This window comes from Zonotrichia leucophrys, chromosome 3 (assembly GCF_028769735.1).
Source record: "Zonotrichia leucophrys gambelii isolate GWCS_2022_RI chromosome 3, RI_Zleu_2.0, whole genome shotgun sequence".
Lineage (NCBI taxonomy): Eukaryota > Metazoa > Chordata > Aves > Passeriformes > Passerellidae > Zonotrichia > Zonotrichia leucophrys.
Window position 1 is genome coordinate 80,846,173 of NC_088172.1, and position 25,026 is coordinate 80,871,198.

The 25,026-nt window shown below is 37.0% G+C and overlaps 1 protein-coding gene across 4 annotated transcripts in view; it reads right to left on the reverse strand.

Annotated features, from left to right (window-relative positions):
- Positions 1-25,026, reverse strand: part of PLEKHH2 (pleckstrin homology, MyTH4 and FERM domain containing H2) — a 57,374-nt gene that overhangs the window by 4,167 nt on the left and 28,181 nt on the right. For all 4 annotated transcript variants that reach the window (XM_064708987.1, XM_064708986.1, XM_064708989.1 and 1 more), the window contains 21 exons: positions 24,488-24,563; positions 23,949-24,043; positions 23,167-23,311; positions 20,925-21,061; positions 19,764-19,874; positions 19,413-19,499; positions 18,742-18,900; positions 18,398-18,478; positions 16,072-16,251; positions 15,200-15,308; positions 14,984-15,096; positions 12,667-12,846; positions 10,581-10,678; positions 9,938-10,115; positions 8,112-8,267; positions 6,667-6,764; positions 6,153-6,294; positions 5,290-5,435; positions 3,329-3,458; positions 1,968-2,054; positions 149-286 (listed from right to left, as the gene is read on the reverse strand). In XM_064708987.1, coding sequence (XP_064565057.1) covers positions 149-286; positions 1,968-2,054; positions 3,329-3,458; positions 5,290-5,435; positions 6,153-6,294; positions 6,667-6,764; positions 8,112-8,267; positions 9,938-10,115; positions 10,581-10,678; positions 12,667-12,846; positions 14,984-15,096; positions 15,200-15,308; positions 16,072-16,251; positions 18,398-18,478; positions 18,742-18,900; positions 19,413-19,499; positions 19,764-19,874; positions 20,925-21,061; positions 23,167-23,311; positions 23,949-24,043; positions 24,488-24,563 — 2,646 coding nt within the window. The remainder of the gene's footprint in view (positions 1-148; positions 287-1,967; positions 2,055-3,328; positions 3,459-5,289; positions 5,436-6,152; positions 6,295-6,666; positions 6,765-8,111; positions 8,268-9,937; positions 10,116-10,580; positions 10,679-12,666; positions 12,847-14,983; positions 15,097-15,199; positions 15,309-16,071; positions 16,252-18,397; positions 18,479-18,741; positions 18,901-19,412; positions 19,500-19,763; positions 19,875-20,924; positions 21,062-23,166; positions 23,312-23,948; positions 24,044-24,487; positions 24,564-25,026) is intronic.

Consider the following 25,026-nt stretch of genomic DNA (forward strand, 5'->3'; position numbering starts at 1 on the left):
TATTTGCTCTCTACAATCATCTGGCAAAAGCCAGAAATCTGAGCAGGCTGGGAGTAAAAAAAGGTGTTTCATCTTTCCCATCTGTTAGGGATTACCCACTAGAGAGAGCACAAAAGCAGATGGAAACTGTTTCAGGTAATAGACCAACCTTTGGCTTTGTCATGGCAAAAAGGTGTTTTTCAGTTGATTTGTCCTTTGTCTGAGCATTGTTAACAACCAGCATAAAATCATCTTGATAGCCTCCAAAAGTCATCAGGCTCTTATATGTGTATGTAACTGTCAGTCTCTGGAAAAAGGAAAGCCCCAGAACAAAACACAAAGCTGTTAAGCAGGACCATGCAGGAAAAACAGATTATGAGAAATTCTTCTTTAAAAAATATAATTACACATATTTTTCAATGCAGGTAGCCTCTTGTGAATCTTGTAATTAACTATGAATTTTGGGATAGCTTCATTTAGACCACCATGATGAAGAGTTTTCACTGTAGATGATAACTCTTCTAAGTTTGACCTCTGTTTCTATTCCAAATTAATTAGATAAAAGATATAAGAACATTTCAACTCAAGTGTGTAATTCCATTTACCCAAATCTTGACTGACTTTGAGAAAAGTTAATCTTACAAATTCCACTTGAAATTGAAGCAGTATCTAAATAAACTAAATGGCAGAGTATGAGACATCTGAAGGAATTTAACTCCAGGTAGTCTTTTTGTGCAGTGATATGTTTTGCAAACAAAAATTAAATTCTGTTCTCTTGTTTTCACATCTCTGATGACACACAATTGCTCTTCAGGGCTCCTCAGCTTTTCATCCCTCAATTCTTACTGTTCAGGGTGTAACACCACAAAAATGGCCTTTGAGTTAAGATCAGCATTTAATCTATTGTCACATTAATTTGCTGCAGATGTTTGCATTTAAAATTCATTGTCAGACAACATTTGTACAATAACTTAGTGTCCTTCCTTAGTAAACTTCTTTTTCTCCAGTTTTGAAATAGTATTATCTCTACCCCTTGCAGCATCATTTCTGATTTCCCTGATCCTTCCTACAGAAAATCCCAATGTTCCCTGGAAGCTGAGCATTCCTTGAATGTCAAGTAAGGACTGCCACTAGCTAACCTGGCAATGGCCTACAGAAATGCCACAGCTCCAGGAGCAGTGTTGGTAGAGCTCTGCAGTCTGGTGCAAGCACGTTTTGCTTGTTCCCTGAGAGCTGCTGTTTCCTCTCCTCAAGCTCTTTGTTCTATTATTTCTTTAACTGCAAACAAATGTAATGAAAAGGCCCATATCAGCCCAATTATAAAGCTGAGATTTTAATTTTCTGATACTCAATATTAGCACTTGCTAATAGCAGCATGCCATTCTTTTTCTTTGCAGGATATAAATGAAAGCAGGGATCTTCTCAGGCATTGCTTTTCACACTGATTACGAGTCGCTTTCTATGAAAACTTGTATTGCAAATCAAAGAAAAATCTCAGCCTAAAATGACATAATTAAATAACACTGGGTTATATTACCTACTATTAAACAAAAATAATACAATGAAAATAACAATCTATTAAAGTAACTGCTCTTTGCAGAGTGTGTGTATTATGAATAATACTGGAAAATTAAGTCTCCAGGAAAAGAAAATTAATGTTATTACAATAACATTACAATAACTATGGATTTCCTGACATCTGAATGATTAAAACATTAACATTTCATTAAATGATATAAAAACTGTATCTGATAAACAAAAATAAATTCTGTGCAAAGAATTCATTACTTACTTCTATTATTAGTGCTACTGTAATGATGATTACATTAAAGCATTTTAAAAGGAATAAATTTTTGCTTTAAGAGAAGAACTAGATAACTTAGCATGGAAAGCTAATGCCATCTTTTAGATAGTATGGTGGTGAATGTCTCCAAATCATTAGTGCTAAAATCTATCTTGACCAAATTAGAAACAGAAATTTCACTTACCATGGAGCTGTAATCCAGGATGCTTATTCCATCTTCATGGACAGCAAACCATATGAAGGACTTCTCAACTGAGGCTGTTGCTAGAGGCTACAAAGAGATATGTCCTTTAGTTACTACTTCAAAATGAGGCAATATGTGAATAATTATTAATTCTCAGCTATTACAGACCTCTCTCCATGCACAGTTCTTACTTCAATTCCCTCTTAGTGAAAACCTCAGGAAAGGAATTGAAATACCTGTCCAAAGCCATGTAGTGGCAGAAGAATGAACTCAAACTGATACACTTCAAACCTACCCTGGTGCTTAATCCAATAAAATGTATAGACTCATTAATAAAATAAGGTATCTTACAGTTTGTCCACTAGGTCATGTATCTAAAGACAAGCAATTATATATATACACATATACATGTGTGTGTGTGTATATATATATATATACATACTTGTTTACATACACACCCACACACACTGGGGGTTTACCTGTTAAAACTGAAGGCATGAGGTAAGAGTTCTGATTAACAGAGCTGTTATTTGAATCAAAATAATTAAAATACCAGTACTTAAGAGAAACTGAGAAGGGGCCAGCATAGAAGGGAGTGCTCTAAATACCCTTAGCCACATTTAGTCCTTTTGCAAGGTTCAGCATCCACAGCCAGCCAATGATACCTTTTCAATGTTCTATTAGTTATCAGATAAAAAGAGTGTGAACCTAAAAGGCCATCTCAAGCTAAGACAGAAGGAAATGGAAACACAGATTAATAATGTAAAACAAGCAATAAGAGTATTGGAAAGTTACTATTATGATACACTTAGTACTATGGCTGTTTTATTTCAGCAGTCTATGACTTAAAATGTAATTTGACAGGAGGTTCAATCAGCTCATGTCTTCACAGGGGTCTTAGGATGAGGGAAGAGACGAGAATGTTGAGTTTATGTTTCAGAAGGCTTGATTTATTATTTTATGATATATACTATATTAAAACTATACTAAAAGAACAGAAGAAGGGATTTCATCAGAAGGCTAGCTAAGAATAGAAAAAAGAATGATAACAAAAGCTTGTGATTGACTGAGACAGTCTGGACAGCTGGACTGTGACTGGCCATTAATTAGAAACAACCACATGAGACCAATCACAGATCCATTTTTTGCATTCCACAGGAGCAGATAATCATTGTTTACATTTTGTTCTTAAGGCTTCTCAGCTTCTTAGGAGAAAAAATCCTAAAAAAAGGATTTTTCAGAAAATATCATAGCTACACTCATGTATACACAGTTATTTTTAACAAAAATATACTATTGTTTGCAAATTATATTTATATTTAAGCCCCTCCTCCCCCATCAAACTGATGAAGAAGTCTCACTTTTGCTGCAAAGAGCTTAGCCCCAAAGAAGGGCCATTTCCTGGCCACGGTGAGGTAAATGCGCACGCAGTCCGCGGCGCTGTGCCCACGCAGAGCCATCCATCGTGTCGACAGTCGCTGGCAAAGCTGCCTGTTGAAATCAAGGGTGGAATTTACTCACTGAAGGGAATTCCAATGCTTGCCCACAGCAAGTTTAATGAGCAACAGAAGAATCCATTTCTTAAAATGGTAATTTCAGTTAATACAAGGACTATCGCTGATGCAGTATTAAATAAATCCAAAATGTCATTTAGTATTTTAATGCACATAAAAATTATGAAGTATCTTCTAATTTCTGGAACATTATGATTAAATATTGATGTAGCAGTTGCAGCATAAAGGCAGAAAGTCTGGGACAGCTTGTAGCATGTCTCTACAGAGAATCAATGTACCTTTATCAGTACTCAACAGCTCTGTCAGCTGTCATTCCAAAAATCCATCCAGCTTAGCACATATCTTTACCTATGGCTGGTAGGAGGCGTGAGAGACGTGGCTTAGCACTACTCCCTCTGAGTGTGTCTGGGCATTGCTGCCCAGAATGCTGCTCCTGATGCACAGTGTGTTCACACTGGGGCCTTTTTTCTGGCTCCTTCTGTCAAGTTGGTTCAATAGTATGGAAAAACTAATTCTTATTGTATTCATATTGCTGTTATTATATCTCTAGAGTCCCGTACCTTTCTGGCTGCTTTTCTCATAAGCAGTTCTTCTCAGCAGTACCATTCCTGCGGCTTCATCAGGGCTCCTCCAAAGCTCTTCATGAGCAGAAAGCCCACCCCCTTTTATCCCAGTTGCCTTCACGAGCCACAGCTGCTGCCCAATTAAGGACTTCACAGCTGTAGCTCATTTAGAACAACTAGGATCAGGGCAAGGCCACTTATACAGTACATAGATTTTAAAAGGACTCCTACTACAAATTCTCGAAAAACGCCCAGCCCAGAATCCCTTTCTAGGACACTAACCTGCAGGGATGACTCACCCAGCAGCCATCATGTTACTAGAAGTAGCCCATGAAAAGGCAGGGTTAATGTGTAGTAAAGGGAGATCCAGCACTTGCAGCTTTGGTCTCACTGCTTATAAAGTCAAACTGCACCCTTAGCAAAAACAGTATGGGCAATAGGGCAGGCACAGAGGGATTCTTCCCATGCCACAGATCTCCAGCTCAGCCAGCTGGTAGTGTAGGACTACTTAAACAGTTCAACAGATGTTTCACTTTTCCTGCATGAGTTAATCTAATCTGAGACTATTTATAATTAATTGCATAAGTCTGAATACCCCATTGCCTTTTGAGTATGTAATAATATTACTATGTTCATATAATAATAGCTTTAAATTTTCTCAACCTGAAAATTTTCTGTACTGAAGAACATTTCTATGATGTTTACTGGACTTCAAAACTGCTGTATCACTGACTGTGGATAATTTATTACACTGTTCCACTCATTTTCATATCAGTAGGTGTTGATTTAAATCCCTTGCAGGTTATTAATTTTAAATAAAGTGATACCTTACTAGTAAAGTCCACTAAGTTACATTGCCAATTTGACTGGCTGCCAGAGACTGCACACTAGAATAACTAACAGATCATGTCCTCATGTCCTTTACTTCATAACTCTTTAGTCTGTGCACACTCAGACCTCATTTAGCCTTGCTGAGTAAGAAAAATAAGAATTTCAAAATCACTGGGTTTTGTAACACTGTGTAGTAACTGCTACATCTTTTGCTGGAATGTGTTATTAATAATGGTCCTTTGTTTAGATTAGAAATATGCAGAGGAAATGGGTTGTTTGATTAGCAAGAAAATTAGTTTCAAACACAGGTTAGGCAAATATAGCTCAACAATACATTATTCCCAATGACAATTTAAAACTTCTTTGTTTCACTCCTAGATCTTTAGAGAATATGACTCAAAAGACCCATCTCACCTTAACTGTTCATCTGAACAACCTTGCTTGTATCTCTTAGGGTAGAATCTCTCCAAAACTTGCTTTAGGGTTTGGTTGGACTTGGACTGGGAAGTGACTTGCCCTGCTGGAGTTGAGAAAGGCCGTTCAAAATCTCCAATCTCTACCTAAGGGGAAGTCCATGAAAAAAGTTTTTTGTTACTCTAAAGTAATTGTCTAGCTGGATATTATGAACTATCTTTTGATCTGTTCGACCAAGTATAAAAGAAAACAAATTTGTCAAATAATATATACTTTTCACCAATAAAAAAGTCACACTAGTGATTTTCTTATTTTCTATCTACCATGGAAAAAAGTTAAATATCAAACAGAAAATGTACAGATATAATATTACTTCTGCTCTTAGAATGCTCTATCTCTAGTTGACTCAAATCCGTTTACATTTATTGAATAACAACATCAAATTATTTTCTCAAAACCCCTCATTTGAGCTCTTAATTTTTTAAAAATGAAACATCAAGACCATGTCTAGTAAAGGTCTCTTAGGCTTTCATTGAAGAGCTGTTACTTTGGAGAATTAACTTGCAGAAATGATGGAAGGAATAGTGAATGGAGAAATGGTAGATGACATTAAATGCCAGAGGCCTGGCTGTGCAAGAGGGAAAGCACATTTTAGCCATGCTGGTGCCAGCAGCAGCAAATGCTCTAAAGCATTTCCACTCCAGTTAAGAATTGCCTTACACAAAGATCCCAGCCCAGTCTGTTTCCTGCACACTCACATGTAAAAGGTGAAGGTCAATTGAGTGTCAAACAATCCTGGATCAGTTTGTTTAAGATTTTCTCCTGAAATACTGCTGTGTGAGTTATCCATGCATAAAGATTACCTGAGCTAAAAGGGCTGTCAATTCCATTGCTAATTCTTTGTTTACAGGGAAAAGTCCATTGACTATTTGATCATTTGTCTGATACACTAGCAGCAGCTTCTCTCTGTCTGTCTCCCCATGAACTTGAACTGAAAAATAAAGCCTACAGAAAAGACAGAAAGTTATTAAATAAAGAAGATACAGAAATGCATTAGCCCTGAGGATTAGCAGTATCTGCTCTGAATGTGACATGTTTATTTCAGTGGCAAAACACATTAGCAGAGCAACACTTGTACTTGAACCAGTGGGTAAATATTTAATGTCAGTCTTCTGACTTTAGTGGGGATTTTTTGCAATCCCGTTCACCTCTTAAGAACTAAAAAAAGGTAACTCTATTTAAAAAAAAATCTCCAGTTACACCCATTTACTATTTTTGTTGCAAGCTTCAAGTCAGCCAGTGTTTCTCAGATGAAGAAATTGCAGAAAGTGAAAAACAAATCTCGGGACAAGGCAGAGATATACTTGCTAAACAAACCTGTTTTTGTAAGTAAGGCGGACAGTCCTTGTGCCTTCACATTTCCCAGGGTGTTGTTCTTTGGAGGCTTGCTCCCACTTTGAAATAATGTCACAGATCTACAAGGAGAGCAATACAAAACTGATTTGGCATGCCTTCCTATTTGAAAACATCTTGGAAAGAAACTGTCAACTTATTTTAATGTCCTCTATCTATCACCTATTAGATACATACACAGCTTGAATTTTTAAACTCACTGAAGTATAACTTTACTTGTATTTCTTAGTCAAAGTGTTTAATAATTAACATTTTTGGGTTTTTGTTTATTCTGCAACCCATGCACTGCCTTTGGAAAGAAGCCATTAACATGGAAAGGCCAGATACTTGATTTAGCAGCTGCCAATGAATGTGTAATAACACAGAGTGAGTTGTTATGTAATTAATCAAACGCCTTTGATCTCTGCTTTCTCCTTCTACTACATGCCCAAGTTTTTCAGTTTGTAATAAAATCCACCAAAAGTGGTTCACAACAATCTGTATATGTGGGTGGGTGGGCAGATGGGGAGGAGGTAGACCAGAGATCCTAGGACCCCAACTGGGCTTCATGTCACCATTCCTTCATAAAAGAGCCTTCCTGGAAGCAGTAATATAAGCAGTTTCTAAAGTTACATCTACCTAGAAAATAAGTACGTATTTTATAAATTTTGCTTTCCATATGGTAATTTTTCTGATTGTGGTGTCACCACTTGTTTATCACCAAGGCCAGGTTGTACCACACCTTGTAACTCAAAAGTGCAGCTGTGAACATTGGCCAAAGGGTGCAAAAAGCTGCTTGGTAGAAATACAAAAATTTGTTAGTTGTGAAAAGACCTGGAAAGTATCTAATATTTTACTAAAGCGCAGATTATATTGCCTTTTGTCACTCTTTACTGCTAAGAATTTAATTACAGCAATAGAGGGAGCTAAAATTTAGAATTCAGGACAATGGCAAGCCAAAACTTGGAAATTTCTTAAACTGAGCCTTAAGCCTATTCTGTATTAGAGAAGGAACCATTTCTTTTTTTTTAAACTTCCCAGGATCTCCACCCCAGTATCAATGACTTCTTGGATCTCACATGGTCATCTTTTGGAGCTATATCAGAAATGTAGACTGAAATCTCTAAATCCATGTTTGACTCTAATGCTCCTTAGTTTTAAAGAACTGTAACAGCTTACTTTTTGTTTTTTAACGCAGCTGTTACTTCTCTGAATAATACAGATCTCTTAGAGAAAGCTTTTAACTGTAGTTCACTGAATGAACATCAGCAACTGAAAAAGTGATCTTAAAAAAAAAAATCTTTCATGTTAAGAAAAAAAGACAGTTTTCAGCCTGAAAAATGTTTTCCTTTACATTGTCTGAAGAGATCTCTGTCAAATGAAGATGCTTTATTTTTTATATGCACAGCCCATTAAAGGCTTTTGTTTACCTTGATGTTTCCTTGAAGACAGTGCTCTATATCCTTGCCAGAGGGATCATCAGAAAACAGTGCAAATCCTGACTGAGCTGGTTTCCTCATTCCTGTATCTTGGTTCAGAGTGTTCAGAAATTCCTCTACTGTGGTAGAGGCATCAAACCCAACAACCTAAAAAAGAAAAAGAATCCAAAATGTACTTTGCTATCAAACTCATGCCTGTTTCCCCTTTAAATCTAGGATTTTGAAATATAATACTTCTAAAATAACAGTGGAACTAAAAGACCCATTTCATCCATTACTGTAATTGGAAATTGAAAATTGCCATAAAGGGCCTGAAAAAGATTTCCACATGGGAAGTCAGTTTAGTGGAATTGGTTTCCTCACACTTGTTACACTTGGAATTCTATTATGGAATTTATATGATAGAGAGCACTCTAGTATCTGAACTTTTTGTGAAAAATACCACTTGAAAAATGAAGATAATAATTTCCTGTGCCTTTCAATATAGTGCAGAAGCAAATGAGATCAATTAATCATTTCTCATCCTGTACAACTTTAGAGGGATATCAGGTGACAGATCTACACTGGCAGATCTAAAATAGTTTGTGAATGTTGCTTTGTCACTATTACACAGTAATATACAGAACTTTCTAAATTTTGAGTTCATATTTTCCCCAAATATCAACTTCTGTTTGCTGATTTTGAAGCATTTCAGCAAGGGAAGGCAAATAGCTTCTTTACAGATAGCAGTGGCTGATGTTTACTTAAATCTGTATCGAGAGTGTTTTCCTGTATTTGACATATTGACATAATGTTTCGGTAAAAAAAAATCTTGAAAATGGATCATGAAGTATTGTTTGAACTTCTCAGTGCCTGGCATTAAAATAAAAATATGATGAATCTTCAGAGATTACTACAAGAGTTTTTAATAGCATTATAATTGTTATTTGCTGATTCCACTGAAGAAATTTATGTATGTAATTACAATTTTCTTAGCCCTCGTAACTGTACAATTTTGTGCAGTAAATAACTAATGAGCAGTTACTCCTTTCTTTCTCCTAACTTCAATTTTGAAACACTTTAGGATGATTTAAATGTTAGTTGGTTTAAATGTATGTTGGTATTTTTTTCTGTTTTACTGGACAAGCAGTAAGCAATTAAGAAACTTAGAGATGAAAAAATGCAAAGTACTTATGTTGCAATCTGAAATAAAAAAAATATTTGATATAGCTTTGATTTCATATAAAAACTTGCTTTCTATCTGGGAATACTATGAATTGTTAAAACTCTTCTCAGCCATCTCTCACAGCTGGAAACATAAACCAGGATGTGAAGCAGCATGCTTGGAAGCCTTTGGAATATTTCCTGGGGCTTTGACTAATGACGTCCCCAGAGAGTTAAGAATGGATCCATGTTTGTTCTGTAACAAATATGGTTATCCTTCAGGACTGATAATGGGAGTTACAGCTGTGCTTCCAGGCCTTCACTGAGATATTTGACTTCCAAGATGTCTGATGAAAGGAAGTGGAATTTAATACCTTTCCTTTTCCTCAGTCTAATTCATTCATCTGGTGGTCAGGTTAAATAAGAAACAGAGTTTTGGCAGTTCTCACTCTTACAAGGTTTTGCTTTCTTCTTTCTCTTCAAGGTTTTCCCCTAAACCTTTACTCTTAGTTGATCAAATCAGATCACAAGCACTTTGTGCCTGCCATTGCTGGCGCTGGCACAGGAGGAAACTCGAGCCATGTTTACCTTCCTCTTTGTGATGAACTGCTTCGTGTATGTGCTGACAGCAGGGGGCTGGGAGAGCTCAGATTTCCTGGCCTGCATGACATTACCTGATATATGCCATTCATGAAGTGAACTGGAATACTGAAGGGCAGGGAATGGTGGTAGGGATTTCTCAGGAGAGTGGAAAGGATTTCCATTCTGGAAGGTCTGGCCTCTCGGTCTCCGTTCTGCTGGGTACGTTCTACACAGCGCTGGCAATATATAGCGTATTTCCCAAATTCAGTCCTGTGGCAAAAAGAGAAATAAGGCAGTTCCTGGGGACTGATTGAAAGGATATCCAACTGTGAGTGGATATTTCTGGAGAGGCCAGATGGAAGGGGCATGCAGATTTCACTCTCTGAGATTTTCAACACATTTTTTGCACATGGAATTAGAAAGAGAATCAGTCTACTGAGACCAGCAGAATTGTGCCAAAGATGAACATGGCTCAGGGTGTGTTGTGTAACTGCCATATTTTGGTTTTCACAGTTTTGCAACATACAGTCAGAGTATGCACTGCAAAATATTTTTTTAAACTTATAACTTTCCCAAGTGATGCACAGAAGTAACATGTACTATATTTTAGTAGCAATTCTACTCAAATTCATTTCAAAATATACATCAAAAGATCTGATATATTACAGGAAAGATTGAAAACAAGGTAGTTCAAAAAGACCAGTTGACTAGCTGGGTAATAATATTCAGGCACACCTGGAATCTGCATTCTTCTTTAAATGAAGTTTAAGAAGCCAAAGGAATGGATGCTGGGGCAGGAAGAGTCCAACGCAGAGGGCCAAGAGCTGCAAGCCCTGAACAAAAGGAATACATTCACTGTTTTAAACATCCTACAACATAAAACTCCCTGCTGTGCCTGCTGGCCAGCAGTGCAGCTTACTGCCAAGTTGAGACTGCTGAAATAGGAATGAAAAAAAAACCCAGAGAATAAGCTGAGTAAATAATCATATAACCTCATTGAAAGGCCCAATACTCTCTGTCTATTTACATGTGTACACCCAGTTTCTTTTGGGGCTGGAAATGGGAAAGCAGCTGAGATGTGTATAAAAAGCAGTTAATACAAAGGAACAGAAATACTTAGGCTGCATGGCCAAGCATTATGATATGAGGAGAAGCCCATGCAATTTTAATTCAGCTGTCCTGTTACGCATATTATGAAGCAACACATGAGACATTTTGTCTCCTACCAAATTTACAGTAACTATTGAAAAAAACAGTAATTCAATATTTTGGTATATTGTTGTTGCTCAGTATGCATTCATTGGTTTCACTTAAAACAGAGTACTCTCATTTGCCCTGATATACACTTGCTAACATTGCAACTACTTTTCTCACAATCAGTATATCAACGCTTCACACTAAGATTTCAAAAATGGTGTTTCTCTATCTTGATTTATCTGACTTGCCTGGTATTAAACAGAAAATTGACAGCACTGGCACAGATACTCCCTTTCATCAAATATCTATACTTTGATGGAGCATAGCATTGGCTCTGTTGAAGGTATGCACTGCAACAGAAGCAAGGGTAGGAGACTACAGCAGGAATTTAGGGCTTAAAAAACTTAGTGTAAGGCTGAAAATATTTTACTGCATGTATTAGCTCTTAAAAATCATTCTGAGGGCTAGGATAACAATTTATTTACCTTCATCAGAGGGAAGACCTTGCCAATGGTAAGAAGAGTACCAAAGAAGAATTATAGTAAGTGTAAATTCCATCAGGCATACGTAGCTTCAGTGTGTGCTAATTGACATGAATGTACCATGTCTGTTATGAAAGCTTTGTGAATGTTTTAGCAATGCACAAATTGAATCACAGAATGGAAGGAACCTTAAAGATCATCTAGTTCCAACCCCCTGCATTGGCAGGGACACTTTCACTAGACCAGGTTGCTCCAAGCTCAATCCAACCAGGCCTTGAACACTTCCAAGGACAGGGCACCCCTGGCTTCTGTGGGCAGCCTGTGCCGGTGCCTCTCCAAAATCAGCCATCTCCCAGGTACAGGCTGTTTCTAGCCAATAGGTATGGCTGCTGGGCATGGGCTGCTTTCTATGGGAAGAGAAAAACATGTCTACTACAGAAGCCTTGATTTGGTAACTTCCTTTCTCATTTTCTGATCAATCTCCTGGTTCTGTAGACATTGCTCCATCATAAGTGTAACATTCCAGTTCTGTTAATTCTATGCAAGCTCCAAGTATTGGCTTTCCTTTCAATTCATTTTGTATCTGGGTAGCAGTGAATAGCTGGAGTGGACAAATGGAAGAATTTCAAGTATGTATTAATAATGTAGCATGCAGGGTGAATGCAGAACAGCATGGCACACAAGAGGGGACTTCTATCAGAAGCCCTGAGCCTTTTCTGATATTCCACTACACGACTCCACAGCTTTACTCCACACTCATATTCTATTGAGTCATTTCCTATGTGGTTTAGCCCACCAAGCTTCCTGAGGCATTCATAAACTGTTTTAGATCTTTCTTTAGGAAAGAAGCAGTAAAAAAAAAATTAGGTTTCTTACACTCTTACTTAACACTTGACTTGAAACAGCCCATTTAATGTCCACCCTTTACAAGCAGCATGAGCTAAGATATATTTTACCACCAGATACACATACTTTGTTGGAGAATAGCATCAGCTTTGTTTCAGGAAAACACAGCAGCAGTGAATTGGATCTTAACTCAGCAGATGCTGCAGAAAAGCAGAGCCTCTTTATCATCCTAAACACTCTGTGTAGTTCCTTCATTGCTGCTGAGATCACTGCCATTAAAATAAATACTGGGTTACCTGTATTGGTCCTGCCTGGTTTTGTGGATGTCGACGCCTGGTCTGTTTAATAAGTTGACAACAGATCTCATTTTGAAGTTCAGGATGTGTGAGGCAGATCTGCAAAGCACTTTGGGCCAAAGATACATGGTAATCAATGGCAGGAGAGTCAACTGCAGCATTTATAAACAACTGGCAGGTCTAGATATAAAATAATAAGCAAGTGAGTTTACATACAAGGGAGCTTCAGCAAATCTTAAGATGTTCTGTATGTCAAAAGTGTACTTTAATTGAAATCACAATTAGTAAGTTTACCAGTAGACTTGGAAAACTCTGCTGGTTCTGCAAAATGGGGTGAAAAGGGGCCAGAATGGATGAAAATCTATACAGAGAGACTTGAGATAAAACACCTCCTACAACCCATGCTTTTCACTCTTTATCTAGTGAAGCGAACTGTAATGGGAATTGGAGCAATTGTGGTGGCAGGCAAATTTAAGGAACACAGCTGAACACAGCTCACCCCTCTACAGGACTTGGAAATTCAATGTCTATGCTCTCAGTGCCAGACAATGTGAAATGCTTCTGTAAGTAGTGAGCACAACATGGCAGCAAATACACAGATAAAAATCTACAACTCAGAGCCGTTGATTTACATCTTGGCTTTCCATGGTATTTTTAGTGTAGGTTTAGTATGACCTTGCCAATTCCCAGTACTGTCTTAAGAAAGCCAGCATTTGTTGTGCTGTGTTAGAAGAAAGGATATATATCACTTGTTGCATTTACTGTATACAATAGTTGAATTTTTAAGGGATATAAGCAAAAATAAAGGAACTGGACAGAAGCCAAATCTATTTCTAGTCTATTTTTATCATAAATGGGACAACTGAAACATGATGGGATCTGTTTCTAAATTCCCTACCTGACTTCTAAGCTGATTTATACAAGGTTTCAATGAAGGTCATACAAGTAATCTCTAGTTAATTTACTTTAGGCAAGTGTCTGTGATTTGAATTGGGTTAAAAAGTGATTTCCAAGTAGACGTAAATTTGTTTTTATCAAAGAAGTACATTTCCTTGTAAAATTTTGTGCTGCAGGATTGCAGAAAATAAGATGGATGTACTTCTTTGAAGTGTTTCAGACATCCCAGAGAAACAAGCTGGAAAGTTTGCCTAAAAGTGTCCACGATGAAACATCCAGTGCTTGTCTTGAATTCCTCTCTAGATCTGAACCATAACATCAAAATTTTCCAGATAGTGGATGCTTCAGGGAATTTGTTCTTTAGACTTGTCTAAGTTTTGTGGAGAAAGTTCATTTATCCAACCTCCGTGCTTCCAACTTGTAATTTATTTCACAACGTACAGACAAAGGAACAGCAAAATTTTATTTTTTCTTTGAATTAGCTTTTATAGCCTGGAAGAGATTAATGGCATTGCAGCATACCCCCTCTCATAAGCATCAACTACCTACCTGGCCTCCAGCTGGCAGAGCTGTAAGGCACACAGAATTTCTCAAGAACCTAGCTGTAGCTCAGTGGTTATGAACCAGTATGTGTCTCCTAATCATAAAGCATTTTTACTACACTGGGACACATATATATGTATGGGTATTTTTAAAGATCTGTGAGAATCTTTCAAAGTAAACTCAACTCTTGTGAAATACTTTTAATATTTTTTTCTATGGAATATTTTCTCTATTTATATTACTGAATAATTGGTCTTTTAAGAATAGCTACTTCATATGAAAATATTTTTTTTAATTAAAAAGAGCAGTACAATCCCTGCTTTCTACGTCAGTTTTAAATAATCCATGACTTGCGGAAACTTAAAATTTACTTTCTTTTCCTTCTGATTTTTAAAATATCTCCCAGATGATTTAGATGTATCTACAACAAAACTTTTTCCTATTATTTTTTCCTCTGAATCTAACTGAAAAAATAGTACTTCAGATACAGTTTTCTGAATGCAGAGATCTGTCCATGCTGTTAGATTCTTTGGAGCTATGAATTTCAAGGTAAAATTATTATCAGTCATGATGGTCATGGATTTCTCTACTAACTTGCACTTTATCAATAACTCATCAAATAAGTAGGAACACCAAAAGCTGAAGCCCTAAACTGCTCTCTCACAACTGAAGGTTATCTTTACATTGGAAGTGATAGTCTTTGGTGAGGGAAAATGGGCACATTTTGCTGCTGTTCATTAGTTACCTCCACAAAAGATAAAAATAAATATCTCTTTTTTCTAATCTGTTGAATATATTTAGTAAGCCAACAACAGCCATTCCTTAGCAAAGAGTTAAAACAGTCAGTTAATAAAAAAGGCATCTGCTACGGTTTTACCTTAAATAATTTAATTGCTTCAGTTTGCAAGGCTTCTGATGGCAGTGTTGTAAGAGGGGAAGTAATTCCTTCTTTGCTATGGCAAAGGGTAGGATGTCTCCAAATTTGAGAAGCTAAACAGATAAAATATATACATTTTGCAATTAATTCAGTTCATAAGTACATTTACTAAATAAGCACTGGAAGATCAGTATGTTGAAATGAAAATAAACTTACTGGCATCACCTTCCACATTTAGTAATTTGCAAAGAAGTTGTTCAAACTCAGATCCAACATTGACACTGGTACTTCCAGCTGCAACTGTCAGATGATAAAGCCATGTGTCCTAGAGCAGAAAAACATAGCAGCTCACTCATTCTGTGTGGAAGGAGCTGCTTCAGCAGGATTCTGCTCTCAGCTTAAAACCCTACCATGCACTCCTTCTGAAGCCCAAAGAAGTTTGCCTTTGGTTAAATAAACACACATTCATGGTCTCTATGTTACAAATATTAAGCAAGGAAGATAGGACAGGGCTCTCCAAAAGTTTTTACCCCCAGAAATCATGTCTAATTATCAGGGCATTCTTCCTTTTCCCTTCCAAATGCTTAAGTCATTTTTTATCACTGCCACATCCTGCTAACCTGGGGATAAGTCCAGAAACCAAAATGAGGTCTACAAGATTTCTTGGGAACAATGAAGCACCAATAATAAAAATGGTTTTAACCCCACCTCTTATTGCTCATTTACTACAGTAGGGCAAGTCTGAGCAATGTCAGTCTTGTCAGTGACAATGGATACAGTACCCTGTAACCTCTCAGCTACAGCTCTGTCTGCAAGTTATTGTATGTGAACAAAATTCTCATTACAGCATATAAGGTATTCTGCACCATCTACTTATGTAGGCAAGCCTGCATATTTCTGTCTATTTCAACAAGAATTACCTACACTACCACTGATTTGCAGACAAACTCTGATTGATGCTAATAAAGGAAATACAATGAAAATACAAGCCAGGTGACGTGTAGTCCTTGTCCTCTAGAAATATTCCTATCACAGCACCATACTCATATAAGTTCTACTGAAACTCAACAAAAACATCCATTTTTTACCTTCTCGTGTTTGGATCCTATAAGAAGATAAGTGGGTCCTTGGTCTTTGGGGTGGATAACAACAGTGTAATGGGTTGATAATAAACTGCGACCACTGGCTTCGTAATCTTCATCAGAATCACAGGATCTATCAACTTCTTCAACCTTTGCCTCAAAAAGCTTGATTTGACCAAGAGGAAACTAAAAGTAAAGGGTAATGTTTGTTTCAGTGCATACTGATTTTGTATTATATATTATTATATTTGTTATTATACAGAATTTTTTCTTATTCTGCAAATAGAAATTAAAAGGTGAACTACCATCCGTACCCATTTGTCTTTACTCATTTTCAGTCCTGCCAAGGAATTTCAGATAAACCAGATCTTGCAGAGAGCAAAATGAGACTGATATGTGCCAAAGTCTGAAAATGAGATTTTCAAAAATTCTTTTCCAGATCTGCCTCCATAGGTAGCTCGTGTAATAAATGTATGTTAGGGGTGAGAGAAGTCATTCTTCAGAGTTCCCAAACCTGGTTCCAAGCAAAAGTTTCCTATGCCAAGCCTAGAACTTTAATTATGATCTTGTTATTTTAGAGGACAGGAATGTATTGTTGATGTATCTGGTTTTGTTCATACTCTAAATTCAAAAGTTAGATTTTTTGTGTGATAGACCTTCTAGTTGGTTTCTTTCTCCAGTCTGAGAGATCACAGAGCTTCAGTGTTGAGATGTTTATGTAGTTAGCATCATTTAGCAGAAAATATTTCATCTAAAAAAGCCATTCAAGAGGAAATTTTCACAGAAATATTTATTTCTTAGCCCTTATCAACAGGAAGCCTCAACAAACATAAATACATCATGAAATCTCTTCACAACTGGGTGACAGGACTGAGGGAGGCTGACTGGCTGCTCTACACCAAACTCCCTCCTCTCACAGCGCCACTGGTAACAATTAAAGAATGATGTGGTGATTTGTATTTTCTGTAGTGCTTCTGAAGCATTCAACTTTTTGAGTCAGATAAGATTCTGAGAATCAAAAGATGTTGTTTCACATGAAAGTAGTCAAGATAGATTTATTCACCAAGTTTAACTAAAACACAATTGGCTGGCTTTTAGTTTGAATTCCATTTTGAAAGGAGGTCAATTAAATGGACTCCATTATAGTATTAACCACTGCAGATTGTGTAATTTATTTCTGCACAGCCACAGTCAGCTACAGAAAACATGATTTTAATTAGCATATTGTTGAACATTAGAAATAAAGTAGCTTTGGAAAACTTTTCATACATATTCTGCTTACAAAAGCTGAATTCTCATTCTGTTCCAACTTAGCAAACTCGTTTCAATTTTACTTTAAAAGGGCATCTAAACTTGTTCCAGATGTGAGGGAATTATTCACAAGAATCCAGCAAAATTCTTCACTAAAGAGCATGCTAAAATGCCAAAATATTCAGTGGTAAAAATGTATAAATTCAGATATGTTAAACATTGAGATTTTTCCCTAGGAGAAATTGTAAGTTAATTTTAATGTCTCTGTAAGATGAGCTTGCGACTATACTCAGGCCATTTGATTCCAAAACCCTGTTTTACATTGTTTTAAAGAGCAAAAATCTGATGGATGGTTACTGCTATCTTATTCATACAGTTCTAGAAATGGGGTTTCGTTGAGGTTTAAAATGGATAAAAAAGGAAAGGATGACAAAGGATATAACTGGCTCTATGCAAAGGCCATGAATTACTGACTCCAGTGTGATTATCTTCTTAAAACAGAAGCACAAATATGAGAATTTCTACTGATTTTTTTTATAATGGCTCAGTGGACTGTTCAAAATCCTGTTTCTGACCTGCCTCCATTGAAAAGATGTTTCTTGTGACAAAATACAATGCCTTGGGAGCAAAGGGACGAGTGAAAGTCATGTCTAGGAAGTGTCCTAGCTCTTGCAGTACTGTGTACATACAGTGACATACCAAAGAAAAGGATTTGGAAGTCAACTGAGGGACAGAAAGAACATTTAAATTCTTGAAACTCTCAGTCACTGCCCACTGCAAGGCATATAAGAACGGGTTTGCTTCCAGAACTACATGACAGCTGGGTCTTTTCTGATGCCTGTCAGAAAGGGACACCTGAACTCCAGGCAAACCAGTGCCCCCTTCATCTAGGGATAGCATCCATAACATGGATCACATCCTGTAGAAAGAGACCAATGGATTTGGGCTGCATTGCTGGCTATTAGGCAGAATCTTCCAGGCTGACAATCTGTGTATAATACCAAGGCCAACTGTACCTTAATAAAGATGTAGGTTTCTGTTTAAAGTCTACATTCTCTGAATAAACAAGAAAGGGACCTACCTTGTCTTCTTGATTACGGAAATAATACAAAGTTTTTCCAACTAAGGTACACCAAACCCTTTTGGAATATCCATGTTTCACCTGTAATTACAGAACATCAGTAATAATTGTGACAGAGAAATGACTGACTATTTTCACCATCTCTGAACTCTGATGATATTGAGTATGCATGTCTTGGTTCAAATTCCTATCCACATCACTGAACATAAAATTAAAATTGAGACTCTATTAAGGGCAAAAGAATCAGAGCATTAGGTGAGATGCTCATTTAAAGCCCAGTAAGGCCACTGTTGGCCTAAACAGTGTTGGAAAAAAGCAGACTGGGGCAAGAAGTGTTTTCCTACCTTTGTAAGTAATCCTTTCATGGTTGGCTTGATTTCAGACTGTACAAAGAGTGGGCTGGCAGCCTGTATTTTGAGAACATTCTGCAGTACTTTGATCCATTCCTCTAAGATGTTGGGGGAATCTGCAGTCAGGTAGTATGTTCGTTTCTCTGTGGTCAGCTGTGTAACAAGGAGTCTTGAGCTTCAAGAATTGACATATTTGACCCCACAGTGTGGGATATGTAACATACACCACCCAAAGTAGCCCCACAACTTCAGGGAGTTCATCTTCCCTGAAGTACTTTTCAGTAATGAAACATTCCATGACCAGACAGAGCAGAGAATCTCATTCTAAATCTTTATCTGGGAAGTTCCAGGATGGCAAGTTGAAAAAACCCAGTTCTCCTTTCAGACAAATGAATTCTCTCTACTTCAGTGGCTGACCCTGAGACTGCTCTCTTTATTTCTATCCCATATGTGATGATCTCACCTTTGTGGCAATACAAAAAAGACTCCGGGTAGGCCTTTTTATATTTTCTGTCACTGAAACAATTCTTTGGTTTCAAATGAAAAGCACATTATTTAATTCCAAGTCCACTCTTGGACTTCCAGTGCAACAGGGACTGGAACAAGGGGTTGGCTTTGGGGATGGAGGGAATGCTGAAACAGCAACAGAGGAGAAAAGCAGGCACCTGAATTGTTTGTTTTCCATCACCCCTTTCAATGTGGCTGGATGCATTTAGCTCAATTTGACCTTGAGGCTTTCGAATAACATCACTCTGGTATGGAAAGAATGGGAAAAGAGTATTTTAAATCTACCAACAAACAGCAATAAATTAATATAAGACTAATTTAAACATTAATCTTGATAAATACTTTCTAGTTAGACATTGTGTACCTTGTACGCTACTTGAGGAAGTGAGTACTGAATCACTCTGTAACAGCTCAGAAACCAGAAGTGCATGCATTTTTTTCCTTCTAGCAGCCTTAGATTATCAGTAAACAATCTAATATAAAACAACAGGTAAGTTACATGTACTTACTGGAGATTTGTAATACAGCAATTCACCTCCTTTAAGCACAAACCACCGTCGTTTCCAGGTCTTTACTTTGCCACCCATTTTTAACAGATATCCAGATTTTTCCAAAGGTTCCTGGTTGTTTAGAAGTTAGATAAAAAGTGCTTAGATGCACATATATACCTCTGCCCCTCAGAAATAGGTATAAATACACACAAAGAGATATATTAATAACTTAAAAGCATGCTAAATAATAATTATGGTATTTGATGAAACTTTTAATCCAAGGACAATGTTTTTACAGGCATTGATTAGGACAAATGTCATGCACATGGGTTAACTAATGAATATCCCTACTTACTGTTACAGTACATGAAGGAGAGTAAGTGCCCCAAACTACAGAAAATAATGAAGAATATGATGATTTCTGATTTTACTTTCCAGTTGTTTATATTAAACAAGGAGCAAGATTAATGAAAGAGAAATGTATTCTGTTTTTCCCAAGTCCAGGTCCTAACCTGAAAACCAGATATAAAGGACTGTAATTCTGAGCTCCTCACAGACAAACCTCTAGTGTGTACCTCTGCAGAACAGAGTTCACAGTTTTGCTCAGTGAAGAAAGCCTAAAACAATCTTCATCAGCAGGTTGTCAATCCACTTGTATGTTAAGACACTAACTACTAACATGAGCCATTAGAAGCTCCTGGAGGCTGACCAATACCTCATAATGGTTTGGTTTCTTTGGCCTGTCTTCACATGTTACTCTACCTAGGATTTCTCTGATGTTTTCCCTGTATGAGGAAAGGATAGAAACTTATTATTGCACATACATTTCTACTGATGACTTCAGCTCCCCTTCTATTCACCTAACTATTCAAATAATAATTTTAAACTGTTTTGAGTATTTCATATGCAATCTGATAGCCGACCTGGTTACAAGAAAGGAAATTTCAAGTAATTTGAATTGAATTCTGGAGTTGTCGACCTATTTTTCCTTCATTATATAGGAAAGCTTAGAATTATCTTCCACTTTCCTTCACTAATTACAGTCTTACTTGGCTAACACTGTTGGTATATTTTGTTGTGAGTCAGCAAGACTGATTGAAAAGGTTTGGTAGCAGTCTTTGGACATAAATATATACACAGTAGCTCAGGTGCACTTCTTCACAGAACTTCAGTACTCACATTTTTTCCATTATCACTAGATGAGGAAGAGGTCTTAGGAAGTTTCTGCTCTGGCTCTGAATAGTCTGTATCTACTGAATATGCATCTGGAGGAATAGCATAGTCACTTTCCGAGGTCACAGAAGACAGAGATGCACCTGTGGTAAGAGAAGAAAGAGAGTTCTTTATGTATATTTTTTTTATTACATTAGAAACAACTGAGATCAGAATAGCCATGCAGAAGAAACAACTTAATAGAATCTGCAGGCAAACATAAGTATCAACATAAATCCATCAGGAACCAATAATTTTATAGAGTATCAGCACACTGAACTATTAACTAATTCTCATTTTATTCATAATTAAACAGTTAAAGTCCCTTATAAATGGAACAACAAAAAAATGTCTTCTCTATATTATCACCTTCTGCTACATTACCACAGCTTCTTTAAGGAGGGAGTTAGTGCCATGAATCATATTCATTGTCTAGGAAAAAACCCCAGGATCTTTAATTAAACTAAGCAACCTTCTTCCCCCTGCACTTTCTCTGACTCACTATAGCATCTGGAATTCTCAGGCAACTGCCCATGTACTAAGAGGTCATACTCAACATCTGCTTTGTGTTGAAGCTGTAGGTGACTGTGTTTTGCAATCAGTATGGACTTGTATACCAAGGTTTTCTAAAAGTTTGATTTTCATATTTCAGGGGGATTTTAGAGTTTATTAGCTTTAATCCTGAAAAAATGTACCCTGCTTTCAATTCTAGTGGATCAGTAATAAAAATTCAAATTGCTCCCTCATTCATTACAGAAATATTTTCATGCATGTGAATGTGTTCTTTTGTAAGGACTAGTGTTGCACTCTGCAAGGTTATACTCTCCAAAACTGAAATGAAAAGCCTTTTTTCCTTTGTTTCAATAATTTCCCAACTCATTTGCCAATTTTATTCTTAAAAAAGGCTTTTCTCATTTATTGCTTGGGTAAGCCACCAAGACTTTGATAGTGAGCTCTTCTCACGATGGATCTTTCGTAACAAATTGCAGCGAGCCAAGTGTGCTTTTGGTGAAATGTGTGACTGCCTAGATTTTTAAAGAATGTGATCTCAATGAAGACATGTACATATGTGTTTGTGGTTAAGAAGGGTTTCCACACACGAAAAAATGCATGAACAAAAGGAATGGTTCCATTTTACAGGCACAGATATAAAGTGCAGGTGAAACCAGCTTTTAAATGATCCAATTTAGCTTTCCTGTTGTGTAAGCACATAACATGAGATATGTCTGCAGCCATGGCACTGGTTTCTGCTCAGCAGGATGCAGCTGCTGGGAAGCAGGATCTATGGGCCCTTTTCACACTAGTGGCAAAACTACATCACTGGAAACAGGACTGGACTCCAGCTGTGGCTGCCACTGGAAACGCTGAGTGGGACCAGTGGCTCTGCCCCTCTGCTGCAGGGTCCCTGAATGGAGCTCCTGGTAACTGGGATTTTTGCATGTATAACTGAGACTACCAAATAATGTTATTTAGCTTTCTAAAGCAACATATAATGAGGAATCTTAACACTTGGCCTCACTAGGATGTTGGACTCCCTTAGTTTACACAGTGAAGAAATACTCACAGAGATGTAACACTGATAACATCACCTAATGAGGAAGGACTGTATCTTTCAATATTATGAAGCATGTTATTTCCATTTTGCAGATGGAAAACACACTCACCTAGAACGGTGAGATTTGTCTTCCACAAAACACAGAACATTACCAGATTCAAGTGTTCTAACTAAATCTTTGCACGAGACCTTAAGACAATCACTGTAAAAATGAAAGAAGTCTTCTATTGCATGAGGTGACAGAACCAAATAATTTATTGAGGGAACGTTTCCACCTGCTTTCACACATGAAATTGTTTTGTAAACTTGAATATATTTGTGTTTTCTTTCTAATGGCGATTTTTTTTCTAGGTAATTTAAATTTTTCTACAATTAAAAGTCACAGGAAGTCCTTGGCATGAAGAGAATAGGCAGAATAGTGCTTCTTGCTTTAAATGTACAAGTCACTTTTCCCTCATGACAACAAGATTAATGCTTAAGAAGGTATTTATAATAACAGCAATAAAGCCATTTCTCCTGACTGAGTAACAGATCTGGGCTTTGAGAGCCTAGAATTTAGATGTTCATACTATTTAGTGAAGAAATCAATTCCTAAGCAATCATGTAAACTTTCCCAAGTTCCCAGAAGTTACTTGTTCTTGCGGTTTCGCCCACCTCGTTTCATAGCCCGAGGGCTCCCTGGACCACTCCTGCTCCGAGAGTCAGACTCGGAAGTCCTTGAGCTGGAGCGAGAGCTGTCTTCTTCCTCAGATCCTGACGACTCATCCAGAAATGGGCTGCTGCTTATTTGAGTTGCTTTCTGCAGAAGGGAACACAACATCCTTTGATACCTTGCATAAAGGGCATCAGTCATTTCCTTCATACTGTGGCAGGGCTCTGCTGGCTCCACAATACTCAGAGCTGTTCTTGCCTGGCTTGTGAGTTTTGGCACAAAAATATTAGCGTGAAACTGAATTCCCTCTGCCCTCTGCAGACTCAACCACACCCACACTTTAAAACAGAAACCTGAGGTAGCTCAAGGCATGGGTCTTTCCAAATCACAAAAGGCTGCCAGAAGACAAACAATGCTGTGATTACTGACTGCTGGCTGTGTGACTAGAAACAGCTTTGGCACTGACACAAAGACATTTCTACACATACACACACTTTTAATTATGGCATTGAACGCCATGTGGTTCTGCTTAATAATTAACAAGGCTTTGGAAAAAATCAGCAAGGAACCTAAGAAGAATTGACCTAGGCCAGTAACATTTTATAGGCAGTATTTTTTTTTTTCCTCCAGCTATTTGACATTTCTATTACTTCTGGGGGTCTTTGATCTCTGTACATCAGCTTACAACATATTTGGCATGGTAGTATCAAATGTGAAATAGCAAGTTCCTGGATGTGAAACCTAATGGTACTTTAAAATTTTCTTTAAACAGTAATACAGTTACCCCTTTCAAAGTGGTGTAGACAGGAGTGGTCATGTTCTTATATATCAGAGAAGTATATAATCCAGATATGGAGCATGAAGTCAGTGAAACAGCATCTAAAAAAGCAACATATTTTATAAATTGCCTTCCTAATTCACCCCCCAATTAACAAAATTTTTTTTTTTTTTTTTGCATTCTATAACTGCTATAAAAAGCAAACTAACTCTTGAACTGTTTTGGCTGTGAGATTTAAAGCTTTTTGAAATTTACAGTGCTTTTAAAGACATAGATAAAATTGCAGTCACAAACACTAGCCCTTTTAAAATTGGTACCTGGCATAGATTCTTCAAAGTAGTGAAATGTAAAGTAAACTGGAATGAACAAAGTACAAATTCAATACAAAGTCAAGATGTGAGGTACCAGAAGATAACCAATAATCTTCTAGGCTTTAAACTGCTGTTAAATAAACCTTTCTAAAAATATTTTAAAGGTCCTTGCTCACAAATCACCATAAGAAGAAAACTTTTGTTGATGGGACAATGAACAGCTAAACCACTTACTTTTATTAAGAGATTCCATGGTGAAAGCTTCAGACATCCTTAAACCAGATTTGGCTACAGCATAAATTCTACTTTCCTATACAAGCAGAATGGATTTGATAGTAGATAATTAAAATACAACAATTACTTTTGTTCTGGTTAACCTCCTAGTCTTTGTGTTAGTGCAACTATGTGATAAAATGGTTCATGAAATGACATTGTCAATAGCAGCTGAAAAATGCATCCTTCTTTTCTGTGCTGTACACTGATAGCCATGGCCTTTTTTGACATTTTTCATACAATGTAAGTAACTTATTCTTAAAAATACTATTATCAGGTGCCAAAGAAGCTTCAGTAAGAATGGTTTTTAATGGAAGATGGTGTGTTAGGAGCAGAGAAATGCCATTACAACACAACATTTTAACAATTTTGTGTTAAAAGGCTACCATAACAAAATGTATAATGCAAAAAGTTCAGTAAATATAGAGAAGTTGTTACATAATGTATTATTCCTGAATAATAATTAATAAATATATTTAATAAATTATTAATTAAGAAGT